Raw genomic sequence first — 18,328 nt, 5'->3', positions numbered from 1 at the left:
CAGTAACATCACTTAAATGGGTGCCATTACAATTTAAGTTGATCGTACATTCACCTCTTTGCTTAACAAAAGCATGTTTTAACCAAAATATCAGTATGACATGATTTAAATTACCGAATCTTAACAATTAAAACAGGATTAGTCTAATGCTTGCTTTAATGTAAAAGTATTTCTTTATTTTGTTCATAGGTGTCTGTGCATTTCAGTTTTAACTACTGGTGTTAACTTGTGTTTCTTGCCATTCACCCACAAAACATTTAATACCATTTAGATAGTACTGCTAGCATTTAAAGGACCTGTGAAGACTTGATTTCCTTTCTTGAATAGAAAGATCTTGCTACTTACAATTCTGCATTTTTTCCAGAAAAACCCAGCCCTCCAGAAAAACTTGGGGTCACTAATGTTACCAAAGACAGTGCGTCACTAAGCTGGTTGAAGCCAGAACACGATGGTGGAAGCAGGATCGTAAGTTACCGCATTGAAGCTCTTGAAAAAGGACAACAGAACTGGGTTAAATGTGCAGATGTGAAGACAACTCATCATATTGTACGTGGTCTTAAGGAGCATGTTGACTATTTCTTCCGTGTTTTTGCACAAAATCAAGCTGGACTGAGTGAACCCAAGGAACTTCTGCTGCCTGTTACAATTAAAGAACAGCTAGGTATTTTATTTTTAAATGCAATGTATTCATTCTCTCCTATCGTGTTTGATATTTAACAAAAACTTATGCATTTTCCTTTAAAATTATGTCTTTTAGAATCACCAGAGATTGATATGAAGAACTTCCCTCATAATACTCTATACGTACGAGCAGGATCAAATCTTAAAGTTGATATTCCAATTTCTGGAAAACCACTGCCAAAGATAACATTATCTAAGGAAGGTATTCCTGTGAAATCTACTCTCCGATTTAACACAGAAACCACAGCTGAAAGCATCATTGTCAATCTTAAAGAAAGTGTTGCGGCAGATGCAGGAACCTATGAAATTACTGCTTCTAATTCCAGTGGAACAACTAAAGCTCTCATCAAAATAATAGTATTAGACAGGCCTGGCCCACCAGTTGGCCCTGTCGTCATTAGTGACACTTCCGAAGAGAGTGTGGTTCTCACATGGGACCCACCAGCTTATGATGGTGGAAGTCAAGTTACCAACTACATTGTCATGAAGAGAGAAACAAGCACGGCTGCCTGGTCAGAGGTGTCTGCCACGGTTGCAAGAAGCACTATTAAAGTAATGAAACTAACCAAAGGAGAAGAATACCAGTTCCGTATCAAGGCAGAAAATCGCTTTGGCATTAGTGATCATATTGATTCTCAGTCTGTGACAATGAAGCTTCCATACAGTAAGTCAACAATATTTAATAATGTTTTAGCTTGAAAAATATATACATACACCTAGATTGCTCATGATGTTTTTTATTTCATTTAGCAATACCCGGCCCGCCATCAACACCGTGGGTTAACTTGGTTACCCGTGAAAGCATTTCTGTTGGCTGGCATGAACCTGTGTCTAATGGTGGCAACACTGTAATTGGATATCATTTAGAAATGAAGGACAGAAACAGCATTCTATGGCAAAAAGTCAACAAGACGATAATACGCACAACTCATTTCAAAGTTACAAACATCAGCGCTGGACTGATATATGAATTCAGAGTGTATGCAGAAAATGCTGCTGGTATTGGAAAGGCCAGCCATACTTCTGATCAAGTGCTTGCCATCGATGCTTGTGGTATGTAGTCAGATCGAATTATTTTCCTTTCAGTGTAATTTTGATTTTAACAAAACCTGGTCTACAATGACAGTGGAATAAAGCCAAACAATCTAATCATCGCATGAATGATGCATATCATAAAGCAAATGTTAGATCAAAGTTCTTTTAGTCAATAAGCTCCTGAAGATATGTTTATTTCTAGTCAACTCCATTTGCATTTCCTAATTGTACTGATAATACAAACAGATTAATAGAAAATTAACCATGTGGTAAAGGCAATAAATACGGTCAGGGTGCAATAAATGCAAATCTTATAACACATAGTCCATCATTTTTATCTGTTATTAGTTTCCACCCCCGGCAGGAGGTGTCAGTATGGCTGTCCTAATTAGCCATGTGACATTGTGAGGAAAGCAGGGGACTGTAGACTAGAAATCGTGTTTCTATTCTGTCTCTATCATCAATGTAGATGCCAATCAACAACACCACAGTGTTGGACTGCATGTGCTGGGTATCAAAAGTTGTTAAATAGTATGAGAATGTTACTCAATTCAGAATTGTAAAAGAGTGAAGTACCTGAACTCGAACTATACAGTTTGGCAAAATAATCAAAATAGATGCAGTCAGCGCAGTCATCAAAAATAGATTTTAGATTTAGTCAAGAATAAATCAATGCACTACTTTGGCAATCCATCTCTTTCTAGATAAACATTTTCCTAAGGTCTCAAGAGGGCGGTCAGACTAAGTGACTCTTCCCACTGATGTTCCTTTGTAGGGAAAAAAAGTGTAGAAAAGTATTAGACATTTTCTGAACACCTATATGAATACAGAAAAGGTATAATTGATGTAAAATTGTTTTTGTTTTTCTCTCAGAACCACCAAGGAATGTCCGTGTCACAGATATTACAAAGAATTCTGTCAACCTCTCCTGGCAGAATCCAGCATATGATGGAGGAAGCAAGATCACTGGGTACATTGTTGAGAAGCGTGATCTTCCAAGCGGAAGGTGGACTAAGGCCAGCTTCACCAATGTCATTGAGACTCAATTCAGTGTCTCTGGTTTGACACAAAGTTCTCAATATGAATTTAGAGTATTTGCTAAGAATGCAGTTGGTTCTACTAGCAATCCATCTGATGTTTTGGGACCAGTCACTTGCCTTGATACCTATGGTAAGCATTTCTCATTTTAAAGTTAATCACGATTAACAATTTCAACACCTGATCAAGGTTTGTACTGATTTTGAGATTGAAAAACTCAGACAAGCACGATTATGAATGACGCTTGAGTCCGGCAGCAATATTCCAGCACCTAGAAGTACCTCTATTGTACATATCAGTAATTCTTGAATGCAGACATTCTGGCCTTGAAAGGTCAACCTCTGACAAATGGGTATTTAACAGAAGGAAACAATATTTCCACAAAAAGTAATGCATGTTTTTCCTCAATGCCATGAGTGTTGACACCCAGATTTTTCTTTTTCTTCTAACCAATGAAACCCCCAGGTCAAAACAAAAAAGAGATGTGGTGTTTCCACGAATACGGTATTTTCAGCCGATATGGTCTTTCGGGCCAAATCAGGAATTACATCCATTTTAGAATGAGATCACTGTCTCTTTGCTCAGTCTTACTAATAGGCTAATGTAAAATGTATTTATAAAAGGTTAGCATTTTATAGAACGCCACACAAGAGCACAGAAATATCACTTTTGGTGGTAATGTTCTTTATACATCCACTTTGATTCATTTAAAATATGATAAGCAACCATAGTAATTTTGACAGTGTCAAAAGAGAATCACTGGCAACATTACACAGTATATTCATTCTACTAGTATTGTTTTTTTATCACCAATTGTATTACTCTGTCTTTGTCTAAAATGGGTGTTTTTTTCCTCTCACACAAGTTCAAATGTACAGTGCCTGACTTGGGGTATGCAAGTATTAATTTTGTGATGTATGTTTATTTAAAGGTGCACCCGAAATTGATCTCCCACCAGAATACACAGATATAGTGAAGTACAAAGCTGGTACAGCAGTGAAACTTAAAGTGGGAATATCTGGCAAGCCTCTGCCAACAATTGAATGGTTCAAAAATGGCAAGGAGTTAGTAACAAGTGCTCAAGTATCTCTTGAAAGTACAACAGAGTTTGCCTCCATACTCATCAAAGACGCAACTCGTGTAAACAGTGGAAGTTATGAATTGAAACTGAAGAACGCTTTGGGTTCTGCATCAACAAGCATCCGAGTGCAATTACTAGGTGGGTATCATTGCAAGGTGCTTGGAAAGTACTAGTCCCGCTACTCAGAACGTGAATGGTTAATAATCCAGTGTTGTTTTCCTTTCAAACAGACAAACCAGGACCTCCAGGTGGACCAGTTCAGTTTAAAACAGTCACTGCTGATAAGATTACCCTCATGTGGGATCCCCCTGCTGATGATGGTGGATCTAGTGTCACACACTACATTGTTGAAAAACGTGAAACAAGTCGTGTGGTTTGGTCTTTAGTGTCTGAAAAACTTGAAGAGTGTCTCATTAGTGTTACGAAGCTCATCAAAGGCAATGAATATGTTTTCCGTATTCGAGGAGTAAACAAATATGGCATTGGTGAATCCGTGGAATCTGAACCTGTGGTCGCCAAGAATGCATTCGGTAAGAAAAGCAGGCAACCTTTACAACAGTGCTTTTGTTGATCGTAATCTGATCCCATGTACATTACGTCCATAATATTTTCGTATTTGATTTGCAGTCACACCTGGCCCTCCAAGTGTCCCAGAAGTCACAATGATCACCAAGAGTTCCATGACAGTTACCTGGGAGAGGCCTACCGCAGATGGCGGAAGTGAAGTAAGCGGGTATTTCCTTGAGAAGCGTGATAAGAAGAGTCTACGATGGTTCAAGGTGACCAAGGAATCTATCCGGGATACCAGACAGAAGGTAACAGGGCTTACCGAAGGCTGTGAATATCATTTCCGAGTAAGTGCTGTAAACTCAGCTGGACAAGGCCCATTCTCTGAAGAATCTGATTTCTACAAAGCTGCAGATCCTATTGGTAAGTTTTACTGTAAGCCAACATTATTATATATATTATTATATGTATACATAAATATATATATATGCATATATATATACAAAGTAGGTTTTGTTATTGTACAAATAACATCGGATTAAAAACCTACAATTCGAGTTTTGACTTTTTGCTCCATTATGTTCGAAATAGCACCCCTCAGTGACATGATAGCAAACACGTATTTGTCATGCACTAAATATTATTCTTTTTAGCGATGCAACCACTAGTAAGATCACATTCAGCGTGGACACGGAAACACTGATGAAAGTTAAATGTGCCAACTTTGATGCGATCCCATTTAACAGTGAAGCTATTGGCACTGCAAAAACTATTTTTATGTGGCAGTGATTAAAACGTTGTTCATACAGCCTCCGTAGATAGTCATATATTCTGGCTATTGTGTTTTGAACTGGTTCTTAATTAACTGCTTGCACGATCCATTAATATACTTGGACTGATAATCAAAACCCAAACTAAATAAACCTCTCGTCCTTTTTCAATAGTTTCTCCTGTTTCTTTTTGTGGCTAGCTTTAAAGTTTTTTTTTAATTCACTAATGCCACGTTTCATACACAGTCCCTAAAATGTTTCCCTACAGTCAACGAGAAACCTAACCACAGCCAAGAAGTGGAAAAATGGCTTTGACCATCATATTTCCAAAACATCTTATTAATGCAGAATAAGGTTTTGAAGGTTACACCATTAGACAAGGAACTCGTATTTTGCGTCTGTCCTAGCGAACTTCCAGATGGCATCCTTGGTTTGACCTCCACAAATATTTAAAAAATACACACCGTGTGGCTTGGGCTGCACACAAAGGAGTATTACTTTCTCACATCACACTATTGGCTTTCCCGTGTATCGTTCTACCTTTTAGGACGTGCTTCAGTTCTAATGCATGAGAGACTATTGAAAACTACCTCTGAAAAGCGGATTGTCACAATCAATTTTTATCTCCCACTTGTACTTTGCACAGAAAGCAATCTCTTCGGTACGTCTCCAGCAATGACAAAACTAACGGTTCAGGCTTTAATGTGATTAGCAGAATTTGTTCAGTCAGCTCATTCAAATAGCATTTGCGAATGCCCATCTTTACATGTGTTATCACATTAAAGCCAAACCTGTTGGCTTTGCCAGTGCTTGTTTACAAATAGCCTACCCAGTTTGGTGTCCCAGCAAAAGTAATATAAATCATACTACCCCACCACAAGTGATTTATGAATCTATTGTACAGCTGTGGCACACACCTAACACTACTCAAAAGTAGTGCAATTAATTACAGCAACTGTAACCGGTTATCATTTAGCTTGGCCACTTAATCAACAATAGCATTCCATGTAATTTGAAAAAGAGAATACCTAAAGGCATACACATGTATATATCTATGCATATGCATTCTAAGTTTCTTTATGACATGTTTTCATACAAACATTTAATTTACAGATTTGCCAGGTCAACCAATTAAGGTTAAGATTGTGGATACTACAAAATCATCTGTCACTCTCAGCTGGACTAAGCCAGTCTACGACGGAGGCAGCGCCATTACGAGCTACGTAGTAGAAACAAGAGAAGGAGAAGAAGTCGAATGGACTGTGGTTAGTGCCAAGGGAGAAGTGAGAACAACTGAATATGTTGTGTCTTCCCTTAAGCCTGGAGTGAATTACTTCTTCCGCGTGTCTGCTGTAAACTCTGCTGGCAAAGGAGAACCTATCGAAATGACGGAACCTGCCCAAGCTAAAGATATACTTGGTATTTATATTACAGTAACTTATAATTAACTAATAGTAACTATTATGGTGCATCTTCCATTGGTTAATTCTAATTTGCTAATTGCTCCTTTTACCTTTTGCAGAGGAACCAGAAATTGACTTGGATGTTGCTCTGAGAACTTCATTTGTAGCCAAAGCGGGCGAAGATGTACAAATAATGATTCCATTCAAAGGAAGACCTGCACCAAGTGTCACCTGGAGAAAAGGAGAGAAGAACATAAGTAATGACCCAAGATATGACATTCACAACACAGAATCTTCTACATTAGTTAGCATTTCAAAGGTTACTCGGGAAGACACAGGGAAATATGTCCTGACAATTGAGAACGGAGTCGGGGAACCTAAATCCTCTTTTGTTAATGTTAAAGTGCTAGATACACCAGCAGCATGCCAGAAACTGCAAATCAAGCATGTTTCACGGGGTAATGTTACACTGTCATGGGAGCCGCCACTTATTAATGGTGGGGCCGAAGTAACTAATTACATCATTGAGAAGAGAGATGCCACTAAGAGGGCATGGTCTGCTGTCACAACGAAATGTTCGCACACAACATTCAAGATAAGTAACTTGTCAGAGAAGACTTCATTCTTCTTCCGGGTTATTGCTGAAAATGAAAATGGATTGGGTGAACCTTGTGACACAACGGAGGCTGTGAAGCCTTCTGAGGTACCAGGCCCTGTTAAGGATCTTGCAATGAAAGACTCCGCCAAAACCTCTGTTACTCTGCAGTGGAACAAACCTGACTACGATGGTGGCAGTTCTATTACAGAGTATATAATTGAAAGCAAGCTAAAAGAAGAACAGGAATGGTCGCCAGCAGGTAGCAGCAAAGCATGTGAGTTTGAAGTCACAAAACTGAAAGAGCTCTCTGAGGTAGAATTCAAGGTGTCTGCCAAGAACGAAAAAGGGTTAAGCGATGCTGTCAACCTTGGACCCCTCACAGTAAAAGATTATGTAATAACACCTGATGCTGATCTCTCTGACATACCTGGACGGCAAATTCCTGTGCGCATTGGTCACAATGTACACGTAGACATACCATACAAGGGTAAGCCAAGACCAACTGTATCATGGTTAAAGGACAATTTAGCTCTCAAGGAAAGCGAACAAGTTCGTTACAAGAAAACCGAGACCAAAGTAAGCTTAAGTATCAAAAATGTGAAGAAAGAAAATGGTGGCAAATACACCTTGGTACTGGACAATGGAGTCGCCAGGAAAACATTTGCATTTACAGTAATAACACTGGGCCCGCCATCGAAGCCAAAGGGACCTGTTCGATTTGATGAAATCAAAGCTGACAGTATTATCATTTCCTGGGATGCTCCTGAAGATGATGGTGGCGGAGAAATTACTTGTTACAGCATAGAGAAACGTGAAACTTCTCAAACTGTCTGGAAGATGGTGTGCTCAAGTGTTGCCAGGACTACATATAGAATACCCAACCTTGTGAAAGGACTAGAGTATCAGTTTAGAGTTCGGGCTGAAAACAGATTCGGAGTAAGCCAACCACTCAATTCAGTTGATGTTATCGCGAAACACCAATACAGACCACCTGGTCCACCTGGTAAACCAGTTGTCTACAACGTAACCTGTGACGGAATGTCGATATCGTGGGACGCTCCAATTTACGATGGAGGTTCAGAAATAACTGGCTTCTATGTTGAAAAGAAAGAAAGAAATAGCATACTGTGGCAGAGAGTTAATACAACAGCCATATCAAACAGAGAATACAGGATTACTGGACTAATTGAAGGCCTGGATTACCAGTTCCGCGTACTTTCTGAAAACAGTGCCGGCCTTAGCCCAGCCAGTGAACCAAGCAAACATACTCTGGCAGTTTCGCCTGTTGGTAAGTAAACTTTTACTTTTCACATTTATTAACTCATTTTATTGGTATTTTCTTAGTAAATAGTTCATTAAGTGTAAACATTTGTCCAGGATTATACATCATATACAGTGAGTAAACTGCAAATACATTATGTAAATCATTTGCATAGGATTAACGTTGTATCACTTGAGTTTGGCACTAGCATATTTTCGACTAAGTTGGGTTTGGAATAAGCAGAGGGGAGGTGGTGTACCATCTCCTCTGGCTGGGATGCGGTGTATATGAATGCCAGAGGCACCCTGCAGAGGAGTACTGAACAGTTAAGAAGAAACCGAACAGGAGGGCAAGGAAGAGTGGCCTAGTGTAAAAATGAGTTATTCTCAGAGACTGCAGACAGGGAGTGTGCAGGTTTCTGTGTTGGTGGTGTGGAGGAAATAGGGGGCTAGGATATAGTTGATTCCCTAGAGTAATTTGGGAGAATATAAGGATTGGCAAAGGGTGCTCAGATGGTTCCTAGGGTGAGAAACAATAAAGTCACATTTTCTGTGGTAATTCATCATATTTGGTTGCGTCAACTAGGTCAGAGAGAAGTGTGTCCAAGCCTTGGTCTACTGGTTGTCTGAGAAGTCCCCTAGCCTCTCCCTGTGGAGGGCAATGCACATTTCAAAATTGTATCATAATAATAAAAAACAATATGGGGGTGATTTTAACCTTGGCGCACGGCGGAGGCCGTCCGCCAAGGTACCGCCGTGAAATGACCGCACCGCGGTCAAAAGACCGCGGCAGCCATTTAAACATTTCCGCTGGGCCGGCGGGCGCTCTCCGAAAGAGCGCCCGCCGGCCCAGCAGAAATGCCCCTGCAACGAGGACGCCGGCTCAGAATTGAGCCGGCGTAGTTGCAGGGGTGCGACGGGTGCAGTTGCACCCGTCGCGTATTTCAGTGTCTGCAAAGCAGACACTGAAATACTTTGCGGGGCCCTCTTACGGGGGCCCCTGCAGTGCCCATGCCATTGGCATGGGCACTGCAGGGGCCCCCAGGGGCCCCGCGGCACCCCCTACCGCCATCCTGTTCATGGCGGGTTTCCCGCCATGAACAGGATGGCGGTAGGGGGTGTCTGAATCCCCATGGCGACGGAGCGCCCCCGCCGCCATGGAGGATTCAATGGGGCAGCGGTAAACCGGCGGGAGACCGCCGGTTTACCCTTTCTGACCGCTGCTGAACCGCCGCGGTCAGAATGCCCTCGGGAGCACCGCCAGCCTGTTGGCGGTGCTCCCGTGGTCGGTGACCCTGGCGGTCACCGGCCGCCAGGGTCAGAATGACCCCCTATGTATTCATCAAAATTAAGTGAGTCCGAGGTAAAATAAAATATTAAAGCAAATGTGCTGCTCAGCTCAATAGAACTGACCATCTACAACGAACTATGCAAAATAAAAATTCACTATCCAATAGACTTAAGTGAAACATTTATTTATGGATACAGTTTAAGTCTGGGTATAGAACCATGAATAGGATAATATGTATGTTGTGCTCAGTAATAGAAGGGTAAACCCTCCAAACAGTGCTCTGCGACATTACTTGCTCTATCACAAGATAGGAGTAATTAAAATAAGTAACAAATGAAATCTTCATTTAAGAAAAACACTCTGATGTTTGAGATTTGCTGTAATATCCAAATACTCTTCACTGTTTAGTAGTTTGATACTGAATAGTGTCAGAAGAGCCAGCAGATCTACACTGTTTTATGGTTACGGAAACAAAAGAAACCTTTCACACAATCCCATTTTGCTGGAGAATTGCTTTGCCTTGATAGCATTACTGCTCCCTTCCACCACTTGGATGACTGCACTAATGGCTTAGAAACATGGCCACAATAGGGCGACTAGCCCAACACTATAGAAATAGCCAATGTTTTTACTCATTCGGATGATTTTCCCAACTGTATGAAAAGATAAATCGCTCATTTGCCCATGAGTCCTTGCTACTTAAATATTTTTTTAACAAATAAATACATATTTATCCCAGGGAGCAATTTCTTACGATACGTGATTGCTGCAATACAGGCATACCAACTTTAATGAATGGAGGAGTAACATTCTACCTACTTGATTTCAGATCCTCCGGGCACTCCTGACTACATTGATGTGACAAGAGAAACCGTCACACTTAAATGGACCCCACCAGCTCGCGATGGAGGCAGCAAGATTGTCGCCTACAGCATTGAGAAGCGCCAAGGAAACGAGCGCTGGTTGAGGTGTAACTTTACAGACGTCAGTGAATGCCAGTATACTGTCACAGGACTGAGCCCAGGGGATCGATTTGAATTTAGAATCATTGCAAGAAATGCCGTCGGCACTATCAGCCCACCGTCTCAGTCTTCAGGATATATTATGACCAGAGATGAAAGCAGTAAGTACTCATTGTTGGATTTCTCCAGGTATTCTTAGAACTTGCTTGTTTCTAAGGGGTATGAACGGATGAAAATCCAAAATCTTCCGTCGATTACTATATACACATATACATTAATTAATATATGAGGCAGCAGAACTAACAATGTTTCAGGTGTACAGACGTGCAGTACTTTGCCTTCCCATTTTAATGCAGCCAAGTGAAGACCCATCGTATAGACACATTATCGTAGCTAATCCCAATTAATTCTAATTGATCTCTGCGTTTTACTCTTTCTATGTCTATATATCCAACTCTCGCGATACAGTTTGAAATCTCTTTCTCTCTCACCCCTGTGTCCTTGAATTGAAAATGACGATTCTAAAATACATCGGGTTTGCATTCTATACCCAGAAATAAGAAAGAGTACCTCTTTCCTTCCCATGCTGTCGAGTGTCCTGCTAGTATATAACTATTATTGTAATAAAATTATGTGTTTTAGTGAAAACGAGGACAGCATATTGATAACTCTTACGCTTTTGATGGGGGAGTGATAAGATGCCAACGTCTTTAAGTATCCGAAATTGGGTAGCAGTAACATCCCTTATTTATAGTGCTGAAGCTTGGTCTGAAACAGTATATAAAAACATGCTGTCGGTATTATTATTGCTATTATATTCTCTGTTTTTTATTTATTTTTTAGTTGCCCCGACAATTGAATTTGGAGCTGAACACTTTGAGGGGCTTACTGTCAAGTCTGGGGATAACATTCGACTGAAGGCTTTGATTAAAGGTCGCCCAGTACCTCAAGTGACTTGGTATAAGGATGGAAAGGAGATTGATAAACTCCTTAATGTGGAAATTACTACTGCTATCGGATTCAGCTCAATGTTTGTGAGGGATTCTGCAAGGGACCACCGCGGCGTATACACCGTGGAAGCAAAGAATGCATCGGGCACCAAGAAAGAAAATATTACAGTGAGAGTGCAAGGTAGGTTTGAATTTTCCTTAAAAGTACTTTATTAAAGAAAAACAAAAAAACTTATATTTCCTTATAAGATGAGAAATGTAATTGTTTTCATTTATGTTTGCATCACAGACACACCAGGACAGGTCACTGGACCAATTCGATACACAAACATCACTGGCGAGAAGGTCACACTATGGTGGGATGTACCGGCTAACGATGGCTGTGCGGCTATCAGTCATTATGTAATAGAAAAACGTGAAACCAGCAGAATATCTTGGGCACTTGTTGAAGATAAATGTGAAGGCAATTCATATACAGCGACAAAACTAATTGCTGGAAACGAGTACCAGTTCCGCGTCTCCGCAGTTAACAAATTCGGTGTTGGCAGGCCGCTGGATTCTGAACCAGTGATCGCTCAAATACAATACAGTATGTTTTATGTTTGTACTTTTATAGTAATGGACTTTATTAATATTTTTCAGATGTGTTTACAATTTTATGTTTTATGTTTTAGCGGTTCCAGATGCTCCTGGTACCCCAGACGCCACCCACGTCACCGGTGATAGCATTACAGTGACATGGACAAGACCAAAATCTGATGGCAAAAGTGAAATCAAGCATTATATCCTGGAAAGACGCGAAAAGAAGAGCATTCGGTGGGTCAAAGTATCCAGCAAACGTCCAATTACAGAAACAAGATTCAGGGTGACAGGTCTGACTGAAGGCAATGAATATGAATTCCATGTCATGGCTGAAAATGATGCTGGGGTTGGACCTCCAAGTGATACCTCCAGGCTGATTAAATGTAAAGAACCAGTAAATCCACCAAGCTCTCCTAGTGTGGTTAAGGTGACTGACACAACAAAAACCTCAGTGTCCTTGGAATGGACCAAGCCTGTTTTTGATGGAGGCATGCCAATTATTGGTTACATCATTGAAATGTCTAAAGCAGATCTAGGAGAATGGCACAAGGTTAACCCAGAAGTGTGCCTTAGCACCAAGTATACAGTAACTGAGTTGGAGGCAGGTGAAGAATATAAATTTAGAGTCAGTGCAGTGAATGGAGCAGGTAAAGGAGAAAGCTCTGAAGTACCTGCTACAGTTCAAACATCTGACAGACTAACATCACCTGAAATTGATATCGATGCTAACTTCAAACAAACTCATGTAGTTAGAGCAGGTGCAACTATTCGCCTATTTATTGCTTTCAAGGGCAGACCTACTCCTGTAGCTACCTGGACTAAAGCAGACTCAGACCTTGGTCTGCGTGCTGATATTCAAACCACCGACTCATTCAGTACACTGGTTGTAGAAAACTGCAATAGGTATGATGCTGGCAAATACACCCTGACTGTAGAAAACAACAGTGGTAGCAAATCTATCACATTCACTGTGAAGGTGCAGGACTCACCTGGCCCACCAGGTCCTCTTACATTCAGAGATGTTACCAGAGGTTCTGTTACACTGCTGTGGGATGCTCCTGCCAACGATGGAGGAGCACGCATTCATCACTATGTAGTAGAGAAGAGAGAAGCAAGCCGCCGTAGTTGGCAGGCTGTCAGTGAAAAATGCAGTCGCCAGATATTCAAGGTTCCTGATCTTGCAGAAGGTGTTCCATACTTCTTCCGTGTTTCGGCGCAAAATGAATATGGCCTAGGGGAGCCATATGAAACACCTGACCCTATTGTAGCCACAGAAGAGCCTGCTCCACCTAGACGATTAGATATTATTGACACCAGCAAATCATCTGTAACATTGGCTTGGCTGAAACCTGAACATGATGGAGGCAGCCGCATTACTGGTTACTTTCTTGAGATGAAACAAAAGGGTTCTGACCGTTGGATCGAGGCTGGTGTCACCAAACACCTTACTTTCACTGTTGAAAATCTTACTGAGAACACTGAATATGAATTCCGAGTTAAAGCAAGGAATGATGCTGGCTTTAGTGAGGCAAGAGAAGCATTCTCTTCAGTCATCATTAAGGAACCACAAATTGAGCCCACAGCAGACCTGAGTGGAATAACAAGACAGCTCATTACTTGCAAAACTGGAAGCAAGTTCACCATTGATGTGCCCATCAGTGGTCGTCCAGTTCCGAAGGTTTCATGGAAACTGGAAGAAATGAGACTTAAAGAAACAGACAGAGTAAGCATCAAAACAACAAAAGACAGAACTACACTTCATGTTAAAGACAGCATGAGAGGGGACTCGGGCAAATATTACCTGACACTAGAAAACACCGCTGGAGTGAAGACATTCACTGTCACAGTCAACGTGATTGGAAGACCAGGTCCTGTCACTGGCCCTATTGAAATTTCTTCTGTTTCTGCTGAATCTTGCGTACTGACTTGGAGTGAGCCTGAAGATGATGGAGGCACTGACATTACCAACTACATTGTGGAGAAACGAGAGTCTGGTACAACAACCTGGCAACTTGTTAATTCCAGTGTAAAGCGTACACAGATCAAGGTTACTCATCTTACGAAATATATGGAGTACACTTTCCGAGTTAGTTCAGAGAACAGATTTGGAGTCAGTAAACCTCTTGAATCTGCACCTGTAGTCGCAGAGCATCCTTTTGGTAAGAACATTACTATTCATTTGAAAGTCTTTGATGTAGTTATGTAATTTGTGATATGCTTCTAATACTCCTTTTTTGCTATTATTAGTGCCACCTAGTCCACCTACAAGGCCAGAGGTATACTTTGTGTCTGCAAATGCTATGACTATTCGTTGGGAAGAGCCATACCATGATGGTGGCAGCAAGGTTAATGGATACTGGATTGAAAGGAAGGAGCGCAACACCATTCTGTGGGTAAAGGACAACAAGGTGCCATGCTATGACTGCAACTACAGAGTCACAGGCTTGGTTGAAGGCCTGGAGTATCAGTACAGAGTATATGCACTCAATGCAGCTGGCGTGAGCAAAGCCAGTGAAGCCTCCAAACCTGTTATGGCTCAAAATCCAGTTGGTAAGTGTCAAATCATGGGATTATGGTGTCCTTTTAAGTGCTACATTTAAATGCAAAAGGGGCATTAGCCTGTCAAATTGAGAGGATTATTTGCTTAACAATAGTCCATTTTGTTTGTATTTTAAGTTTTCTTGGCTTAATTAGATACAATAATCAAAGCAGGGTGGCATTGCAGACTGGGTAAAAGCAGAAGGATTGATGGAATTTCTCGAGTAGAAAGAAGGGTAAGGTGGGTGCGAAGAAGAGAAAGGACATGAAGAGCGAGTGGAAAAAGTAATTCATAAGTCTTAAAATGTAATTTTCTAAATATTACAAAACATGTTGTACGTAACATGGCATCTAGGTACGTGTACATGACATAACAACCATCAACAACAGAACTAGATACTTAATTTGCCAATTAAGTATTTCACTTTACATTTCTGAAGGCATAAACTCTTCAAATTGTCCAGGGTCATTGTTTAAGAGTTATTTTTTTACCTTTAAAAAAATGTTTACACTGAGGTAGGGCATCTAGTAGAAATGAAGCAGTGACCCTAAACCTGATCAAACAGCCAATTTAGTGGCTAATCTCTCATAAAAAATGCTAACTGGTAATCTAGAGTAACATTTGCTGGATGTAGCTGGATATCACTCAAAGAGGAAGCAGGCATATTTTTGCCAAAATGATTACCATGAATAGATGGTGAAACCAGAACCATGTGATTCACATATTGGTTCCAAATAATTGTGTCCACTGCCAATGTGTAACATTTGCAAAACAGTTTTTTGAAAAATGGCAGTCACTTTGATTTCTTTCCACTTTTTCCTAGATCCACCCGGCAAACCAGAGGTTACAGACGTCACAAGGTCCACCGTTTCCTTAAGGTGGTCTGTTCCAATGAGCGACGGTGGCAGTAAAATTGTAGGGTACATCATTGATCGTAAGCCATACAATGAATTTGGAGATGGTCGCTGGCTTAAGTGTAACTATACCACAGTTTCGGAGACTTTCTTCACCGTGACCGCCCTCAGCGAAGAAGAGGTTTATGAATTCCGAGTGCTAGCTAAGAATGCAGCTGGTGTAATTAGCTCTCCATCAGAAACAACAGGCCCTGTGACTTGCAAGGATGAATACTGTAAGTTCCTTTCTTGTAATAATCACTGTTTAGGGCATTGGCATAAAAACTGAATTTCATTGTGTGTTTCTGCCTTTTACAGCACCACCAAAAGCCGAACTTGACAGCAAATTGCAAGGTGACATTGTGAGTATAAGAGCTGGGTCTGACCTTGTTCTTGATGCATCAATCGGTGGAAAGCCAGAACCAAGGGTATTCTGGGCCAAAGGAGATAAAGAACTGGAAATGTGTGAAAAGATCTCTCTGCAGTACACCAGCAAGCGTGCCCTTGCCATTGTCAAGTTCTGTGACAGAAGTGATACTGGAAAGTACACCCTGACTGTGAAAAACGCCAGTGGTACTAAGTCTGTATCAGTCCTTGTAAAAGTGCTTGGTAAGTGTCTCTACGGTGTTTCCACCTATAATGTAGAACTTTTAACTTTTTGAAATACCATTTTCAGTTTAGTAGACAATGGAGTTTTCAGGTACCTTGGCAGATGTCGGTATTGTGTTCACAATTCTCTACCATATACTCATTAACTAAACGTTGAAGGATATCTGCCTCAAGGTACTTGGCAAATCCCTAAATCTACCGATACAGGGCCTGGTTTATCAAACGGTTTTATCCATTCTTTGTCTATGAGACAATTATGTTAGTACACATGGAACATAGTAGTTTGACATGCTCTTTATTTCAGAATAGTGTTTAAGCAGTGCTTAAACAAAAACATAGCAAAGAGAAATATTTAATAGCTACAGAGTTTTGTGTGGATGTGGGGATGATTTTATATTGGTTTTGACCATGGGGAAGTTCCATCATTCAAGTTTATCTCTCTCAGTCTAGCGTTGGATAAATAATAACAATTGTACATCTTTCAGACATCAGTTCTGTGTACATTTATGCAGACACTTTTTGCTCAACAGTAAATAGCAAGCCATGTGACGATATGGGTGGGAGTTTTTAACTGAGAACGTATATAAGCCAAAAGGCCTCACATTGGTGCCAACATGGTAAGGATGGTTCACTTATCATCGGCCCATGCCCAGTTGCTGAAGTTTCTAATGTAGCCTGGTAGACTGATGTGACAGACTATACATTTTATAAAAGGCCTGCTTAGCGAGCTGTACGCTTAAGCCTCTGATTCTCTTCTCCCATGCTTGGAAACATGATTTGTTTGATGTCATTCTGTTTTTCACAGATTCACCTGGACCTTGTGCAAGCCTTAACGTCAGCAGAGTCACAGAAGAGAAATGCACTCTGTCCTGGAACATGCCGCAAGAAGATGGTGGTGCAGAAATTACACACTACATAGTAGAAAGACGTGAAACCAGCAGGCTCAACTGGGCCTTTGTCGAGACCGAATGCCAGACACTGTCCTGCGTAGTTACAAGGCTTATTAAAAACAACGAATATATCTTCCGCGTGAGAGCCGTGAACAAGTACGGTGCCGGTGTTGCTCTTGAATCCCAACCAGTAATAGCCAGGAACTCTTTCAGTAAGTTCTCGTTTCTTATCCTCTTTCACAAGAAAACTGGCACAGCTTCCTCACATGCCCCCTACTAATATTACATTTAATTTATTCAACAGCCATTCCATCTCAGCCCGGTGAGCCTGAAGTCTTGGCTGTGGGCAAGGAGCATGTCGTGATACAATGGCTTAAACCAGAGACTGATGGTGGCAGTGAGATCACCACCTACTTGGTAGACAAACGAGAAAAGAAGAGTGTACGCTGGACAAGGGTTAACAGGGACTACACAATTTACGACACACGATTCAAAGTTACTGGTCTAATGGAGGGAAGCGAATACCAGTTCCGAGTCAGTGCAGTAAATGCAGCTGGAAACAGTGAGCCTAGTGATTCGTCCCAATATGTCCTCTGCAAAGAGCCAACATGTAAGTCCTATTTTGTTTTTTTAACCCTCAAGTTGTTAATGTATGTGCTGATCCCTACTGATGGAAGAGATAGTTTACTAACATGTTGATTGCTCTGTTTTATTCATAGACACTCCCGGATCACCTTCTGCTCCAAGAGTTGTGGACACTACCAAACACAGTATAAGCTTAGCTTGGAACAAGCCAATGTATGACGGAGGTGCTGACCTCGTTGGCTATGTTCTTGAAATGCAAGAAGGCGGCACAGAACAGTGGTACAGACCGCACACTACGGCTACTCTGAGAAACACTGAGTTCACTGTGACATCACTTAAGACCAGCCAGAATTACCACTTCAGGGTTGCTGCTGTGAATGTCAATGGCATGAGTGATTTCAGCGAGTCATCAGCTTCCATTGAGCCAGTGGAGAGAATAGGTAAGACCAATACCCATTGTGTTTTTTCCTCAACAACAGTAGATATATATTGAAACAGAAGTAAGTGGATGCTGGTCTCAGATCTGCTGTTACATGACAACCAATGGTAATAAGATCTGACATCAATGACTTTGGATAATGTTTTTTCAGCTGAGCCACTGAATAGCACTCAGACATTCTGGAGGGTCACCTCAGAATGACTGGAAAAAATGCT

At 41.1% G+C, this 18,328-nt stretch overlaps 1 protein-coding gene across 1 annotated transcript in view; it reads left to right on the top strand.

Annotated features, from left to right (window-relative positions):
• TTN (titin) overlaps positions 1 to 18,328 on the top strand; it is a 371,797-nt gene that overhangs the window by 327,098 nt on the left and 26,371 nt on the right. Inside the window, exons 286-304 of the mRNA XM_069225433.1 lie at positions 365 to 661; positions 758 to 1,345; positions 1,432 to 1,734; positions 2,590 to 2,886; positions 3,686 to 3,973; positions 4,066 to 4,365; positions 4,463 to 4,765; positions 6,226 to 6,531; positions 6,635 to 8,401; positions 10,494 to 10,787; positions 11,470 to 11,757; positions 11,866 to 12,165; positions 12,251 to 14,317; positions 14,406 to 14,708; positions 15,521 to 15,826; positions 15,909 to 16,199; positions 17,005 to 17,301; positions 17,394 to 17,699; positions 17,809 to 18,114. Of these exons, the coding sequence (XP_069081534.1) occupies positions 365 to 661; positions 758 to 1,345; positions 1,432 to 1,734; positions 2,590 to 2,886; positions 3,686 to 3,973; positions 4,066 to 4,365; positions 4,463 to 4,765; positions 6,226 to 6,531; positions 6,635 to 8,401; positions 10,494 to 10,787; positions 11,470 to 11,757; positions 11,866 to 12,165; positions 12,251 to 14,317; positions 14,406 to 14,708; positions 15,521 to 15,826; positions 15,909 to 16,199; positions 17,005 to 17,301; positions 17,394 to 17,699; positions 17,809 to 18,114 (9,207 nt within the window). The remainder of the gene's footprint in view (positions 1 to 364; positions 662 to 757; positions 1,346 to 1,431; positions 1,735 to 2,589; positions 2,887 to 3,685; positions 3,974 to 4,065; positions 4,366 to 4,462; positions 4,766 to 6,225; positions 6,532 to 6,634; positions 8,402 to 10,493; positions 10,788 to 11,469; positions 11,758 to 11,865; positions 12,166 to 12,250; positions 14,318 to 14,405; positions 14,709 to 15,520; positions 15,827 to 15,908; positions 16,200 to 17,004; positions 17,302 to 17,393; positions 17,700 to 17,808; positions 18,115 to 18,328) is intronic.

The sequence above is a fragment of the Pleurodeles waltl genome, chromosome 3_1, assembly GCF_031143425.1.
Source record: "Pleurodeles waltl isolate 20211129_DDA chromosome 3_1, aPleWal1.hap1.20221129, whole genome shotgun sequence".
Classification (NCBI taxonomy): domain Eukaryota; kingdom Metazoa; phylum Chordata; class Amphibia; order Caudata; family Salamandridae; genus Pleurodeles; species Pleurodeles waltl.
Note: the sequence above shows the minus strand (reverse complement) of the source record. Positions and strands in the feature narration are given on the sequence as shown.